Raw genomic sequence first — 6,529 nt, 5'->3', positions numbered from 1 at the left:
ACAGAGGATAAACACGTGAAGAACTATCCTAGGAAGGTATACTAGTAGGAATTAATCTACACAGGACAGAGGATAAACACGTGAAGAACTATCCTAGGAAGGTATACTAGTAGGAATTAATCTACACAGGACAGATGATAAATATGTGAAGAACCATCCTAGGAAGGTATACCAGTAGGAAATTAATCTACACAGGACAAATGATAAACACGTGAAGAACCATCCTAGGAAGATATTTCCTGTGTAGATTAATTCCTACTGGTTCCATCCTGTGTAGATAAACTTATCCTAATATATCCTCCTAGGATGATTCTTGACACGTTTATCCTCCGGGATAAGCAAGTCCAGAACCATCCTAGGAGGATATACTGGCATGAATTAACCTATAGGAGGAAGGATAGAGCTTCTATAATTTGGTGTGCTAGTAAAAAATAAACTTTTAAATTTGAATTTTTGTTTTCAATAAATGAATGGTTTTCTCCTCTTGTAGATAATGTAACTATGCAGATAAGTTAATGCAAAGCTGTAATTTTCGTGCTCAGTTATCCATATAATACCAACAAGGTGTAAATAAAACCTTATTTTAAATCAAATTTTAACTATTTGTATTTTTATTAGAATGCCAATTATTCAAGGCCGGGAAGAATAATCAGTACAACAACAAAACAAATATAAAAACAGATGTGGAGCCTGAATTCTGGGCTAGTTGTGGAATAGTTCACAAAATGTTAAGCAGTCATAATTTGCAGTAATTACTGCCAAAAATACATAAATACCAAACTATGAAGCAATTAAATGTTGACCTCTACAAACAATAAGCAAATGAAGATCCGTTCCTGAAATATACTTGTAAGAATGCATTATTTCCGATTATTTATTTTTGCTACCACGAAGCAGCTGAAGATATTGAAATACATTGCATTTACTGAATTGAAATATCTTAAGGGTTTAAGACAAAGATATTTAAAGGGTTTTAGTTCTGTAGTTAAAAGCAATGCCACTCGAAAATAAATATTTATAATCCAATCATTTATGCGACGAACCACTCTCGTCAGCTGCGAGATAAATAGTCTAAAAGATGTGATACATATAAATGGGTTTAATATGAGTATTCTATCCTGTTAAGTAAGAAAACGCTATAGTCTTAAGTGCGACTTTAGATAAACGTGATCCAGAGCATTCAGTAAGTTGAGATGTTGGCAATGCTGCCTCAAGAAATTCTGTTCCTATTTTAAAAACTCAATTTGCTGATAACTTTATTGTTGTAATGATTATACAATAAAGTGTAAATGGAGTGGTATTTTGGACGATAGTCCAATCAATAGATATGTGGTCTAAGTTATAGCCATAATAGACAGGTTAAGTACATTATATTAAGACGATTTTGGAACCTCATCAAGTCCTTACAGCCTATTGTCGCCACATCCGATCAGGCTGTAGTTGAAGACAGTAAGTCTTGAAAATAACTCTGCAGCGTAGTTTTCATTATAAAAGTGTCAGTCGTAAAATTTTCTTGTTCAAAGCACACAACTCCTCCCTGTAATGCTTTCATAATCTATCTTGCGTACGAGAATGACGGTTTCGCAGCTCCCAATTCAACATTTCGATGACACCGACATCAATAGACACTACGTCAGACGACTTACCTTGAATAGAATAGCATGAATACCTATTTTGTTCTCCATTCGCTTGAGGTATGCAACAGTTGAATGGAACGGTTTGTGTAGATGTGACATATATCGCTCTTACAGACGGATGCCCTTCTTGATTACGTTGCGTACTAATGCCTGTAACATGTGGACGACTTTTGGTAATGTGCGTGGATTCCTACCTGTTACAAGACGCTGTACTTTGCTTAACTTGCTGCAAGTCTCTTCCTGGAAGATCGTTTTCAAAGTTGATTCGCATTCCTTTTTTTAATACCAGTAAATACAAGGGGTATTCTAAGTCTTAGAAATTCTAAATCTCCGATCTGAACACATCTTTATGATCTGAGTGATTGAAAATGTTGCATCAAAAAGGACTGTTAAATATTCTTCTCCAAAAAGATCAATATTAGTGGCATCAGATTACCTATGTTGCGCGAAACAATGTTAAAAGTTAGTTCTTATACAAGCCATTCCACCGTGATTTTATATCGTTTGTGTTTTTTACGTAACTTGCTGATTTGCATGTTTAAAACCGTTTTAATATATGGTACTCAACCCTCTCTAATTTTCCGAAGACGTATACTGTTAGCAAATGTTTGTCATGTTTTCATGAGGTACTGTCTGAAGGAGTTAAATTATTTCGTTAATAAAGTTAGTAAAACTCTTTGAAGTTCTTCATTACATAGATACTACTTTGGTGTTTGACCTTCAAATTGGAATGACTTCCGGAAACTTTCAGGAAAATTCATCTACAAAATCGATTCATCTGTATCCTGACAACATCTCTGGACATTGGTGTATATACTTGAAACTTTTTGTCTTAATAACTATTATATAATTATTTAATAGGACCAAATTCAATAAACCTCTAATTGAGCAATGACGCCTTTTTTGTGAATCATTTAATGCAAGTACATCACCCCTGTTTTAGAGAATAATTCAACAATTTTAAATCGATTCCTCTAAACAGCCCCCCCCCCAGTGGCACAGCTGTATGTCTGCGGACTTGCAACGCTAAAATCCGGGTTTCGATACCCGTGGTGGGCAGAGCACAGATAGCCCATTGTGTAGCTTTGTGCTTAATTACAAACAAACAATCCTCTAACCATTTATAAATTTCTCAGTGGAAGGATGTAAAATCAGGCGGCGCTAAATGTCTTACCCACAAAAAGATTACAGTTATTGGTTATTCCTTTAAATAAAAATGAGTTTAAAGTACTTAAGTTATTTTACAGATGTTAGAATACGCCTTAATGCTTATGTCATCCAAATAGAAGTTGTAGAAATGATGATCATGTTAAATGAAATATACCTTCAGAAGTGGTTTTATGCTTTTTTACTGCTGAAAAATTTCTCAAGAGGTAGTTAATGACTACTTTTATCTTCTTCTCGAAAGACTAGCCGGATAACGAATTTTGTCAAGTTACAAACATTTAAATACCCCCCCCCCCTAAAAAATTAATCGGTGCAAATTACTAATGGTGTGGTGACACGATTTTTAATAAAGCCCAGGCTAACAGTAATGAAGTGATTATGTGATATAAATTGATGTATTTTCTCTCTCTCAGCTACATTATCCATTTATACATCGTTTATTAAAAGTCGCTGGTTCTCAATGTGAATTGAGCATACAGAATATGTATAATGCTTTCATTATCAACAAAATACTTTCTCTGCTTTGGAATTGAGCTATAACGTACATAAATAACTCAAAGTAAGATTTCTTTGCGGTGAAAGTGATCTTAGTAAATATGTGTTCGAAGATAAAAGGATTGCCAATTAAATTAGCACTTTTGTAATGGCATTTTTACCTTCTTTACTGGTTTATGCCTTAAAAATAAATTTTTGGAGTGAAATTAACTGACAGCGTTAGATACATAATGATAAAAAACATAATGTATTTCAAATTCACCAGATTACGACATTAAATTTGTGGAATTAGGCTTAACTTTTGATTGCGTCACCTATCGCCAGACTGTGCAACTGTATATTTATTATGTTATGTTATTACAATTATTCAGATAAAAGAAACAAATATCCTCGAAATATTGATCTCAGGAAATGGGCCTTGTGCCCTAAAATTGTGGATCCCATGGTGCTTCAATAAATAACAGTTGTATTTTTGTTGTAGTTACAAATCACGTCTTACAATAACGTGTTGAGTAAAAAATAATAATAATAAAGGAAATAAAGTCTTACACAACAAAACTGAGTTGAATAATGTAACATTCATGTGATTGGTAGTCTAAGAATCTCTGCTCATTTTAGGGAATAAAAAGATAACGTAAAGCATAAAGGTATTGTCTATATGAGACTGTGGAGCCTTCCAATAAATAATAACCACAAAAACCAGCTTCGATTTCTTTAGTAACCAGAGCGTTATCTACTCTTTCGCTACAACCACGAGACAGGAAAGTGGGGTTTGCAACTTTTTCTTTAGTATTATCCGCCAGTTTTGTTGTTAACATCTAGTAACCATCCTGCTAGCAATAGCGTTAACAGAGAAACTGCGGAAAACTGACAATGATAAGATACGTACATGTTTTATTTTGGGCCAATCCTACGTCGTGACAATGTTGATTATTCCAATTTGTTAATACAGCTCATGAAGAAATTTGCCCATGCGTTTTTTTCTATCTGTACCTTAGAAAATATATAATCCAGTATTTTACAATTTTTTAGTGAATATACGTAGAACAATTTTTCATTAAAATTAACCTGTGAAAAAGATTATTTATTAAATGCAGTTAACGACAAAATGTAAATCAAAATTCATTATTAATTGTAAAAAAAAGACAAAATTATATATAATGATTAGTAACTCATACACAGTTTCTAAATTTGTTATGAAACATAAAGTAAAATATACGTCCATGTAACTTAATATTGTACTTATTGTTTTGAGCGGCTGTGTTGGACATGTTTGAATATGGTCATTGACCACTAAAATAACATTGAAGCAACAACTAAACATTAACCATTTGTGTAAAGTTGATTTGATATAGCTTTTCAAATGAAGGCAGTTTTAAACTTAGATCATAAGGATTATTCATAACTACATTCGAAAATGGTTGCTTCTTTTTTTTGGGTTTTTGATGAAATGTCAGTTTATTTTTATTTTTTCCCATTAGCTATTTTTAATTGAAATATTTTAATTACTTGTCTGTTTTCATAACGGAAATAATAACTAAAGCTGTTTTAGCAATACGATAGAGATGCAAAAACAAGAAAACTGTTTGAGTCCCATTATTTATCACCTAATTAATGCCTTTATTTAGCAAATCACAAGCATTTCTTCTAATTAATTGCACCTTGGTAGAATAATAACAATGAAACTTTATAAAATGCATTGTTGAGGGCATGCTATGTAAAGAGATAAGATATATGAGATTAAATTTCTTTCTCATCTTTTAAGATTTGAATTTTCAAACACACCAATTACAGCTCAAGGAATAAGAGAAAGTAAATCATTTGCAGGAACGAAGCAAAACAATCCAATCATATGATTACATGTTGGTACCAAGGTAATGAGGGTGAAATGAAGTACCAAACAAACTAATCAACTCAGCTGGAAATTTTATTTTCTCATAGGCTTTGATTTTAGCTATTGATAGCAATTTTGGAACAAAATTTAAAAAGTTTACAAACAGTCGATATGTTTAGCAAAAATATGATTTAACATCACAGAGCTTTCACAAACTATCCAATATACAAAATGTTTCCAAACCAGAAAGTCAATTCACGAGCATGAAAACAATAACAGCTTACGACAATGCTTCTGGAACACTTAAGGATTTATAAATTAACACAGAAACTAACCACACGTTGGTATTTTGAGGAGCAGTCAACTTATTATAATTTATACAAACTGAAATAACATAACCCTTCAAAAATCGTTACTGTCTAAGTTCTGCGACACTTCTATAAATATGTAAATATTTTAATATGGAATAATCTTCAGTAAAGAACTAATAACTTAACTGTTTCAAAGAATCCAATGAAATATTTTGTGACAAAAATAATAACGAAAGAGAAATTACCTAGGGTGGTATCAATATTTGATTCTGGAGTCCACAGGCACTACTGGTAAATGGTATTGAAATTTATAATTAAAGCTTGAATAAACTTAAACAGGTTACACTGTACCCTCAAACATATAAAATATATACACTGTGCTAGATACTTCATTGCACACGTTGCTATATCTCGATATCAATGTAACTTAAAAGTATACATTTTGTTATTTAATGACTGCCACTTTGAATCTCATATATATTATAATACGTTGTGTGTCTTAAATTACGCTTTATACCAATTTATAATGATTAATGAAACAAAACTACCATTTTTGTCCTGTTTGAGAGCACAAAGTAAACCTATGCTGACCTAATTTATCAGTGTTCACCTCTTGCGAGTGATTTTACGAAATGTCGAGCCACCAGGCTTTCGCCTGGTATGCCCTCTTGTGGAAACAAAAGTCGAATTACTCACCTGATCACTTTCAGGAAGGGGAAGAGGTTTGGCGACGCCAATCCTCACAACCCCTTTTGAAGCCCCCTTTAATGCCTGGACAGCAGTCTCAAGGCAAGCATTTTCTAAGGGGACGTCATTGACAAATAGTAAGCGATCTCCTGGAAGTAATCGACCATCTTGCTGAGCAACGCCCCCTGGTACTAAACTTCGTATCACAATTATTGTTTCGTTAGGGTTCATCGGGTCCTGTAAAAATACCCCACAAATTATACAAATTTAAGAATATAACTTAACGATTTACGGATGATTGCTTAAAAATAAGTTTTTCTAAGAGGAATGATAAATAGCTATATTTTTTGGAAAATAAATATCTTTGTAATAAGGTTTTTTCTTATAAACAAGCTTAC

The 6,529-nt window shown here is 32.8% G+C and overlaps 1 protein-coding gene across 6 annotated transcripts in view; it reads right to left on the bottom strand.

Moving 5' to 3' along the window:
• LOC106457273 overlaps window positions 1-6,529 on the bottom strand; it is a 320,035-nt gene that overhangs the window by 269,012 nt on the left and 44,494 nt on the right. For all 6 annotated transcript variants that reach the window (XM_022383116.1, XM_022383119.1, XM_022383117.1 and 3 more), the window contains exon 9: window positions 6,141-6,368. In XM_022383116.1, the coding sequence (XP_022238824.1) occupies window positions 6,141-6,368 (228 nt within the window). The remainder of the gene's footprint in view (window positions 1-6,140; window positions 6,369-6,529) is intronic.

The sequence above is a fragment of the Limulus polyphemus genome, unplaced genomic scaffold (genome assembly GCF_000517525.1).
Source record: "Limulus polyphemus unplaced genomic scaffold, Limulus_polyphemus-2.1.2 Scaffold310, whole genome shotgun sequence".
In the NCBI taxonomy this organism is placed as follows: Eukaryota; Metazoa; Arthropoda; class Merostomata; order Xiphosura; family Limulidae; genus Limulus; species Limulus polyphemus.
This window is presented reverse-complemented; position numbering and strand designations above follow the sequence as displayed.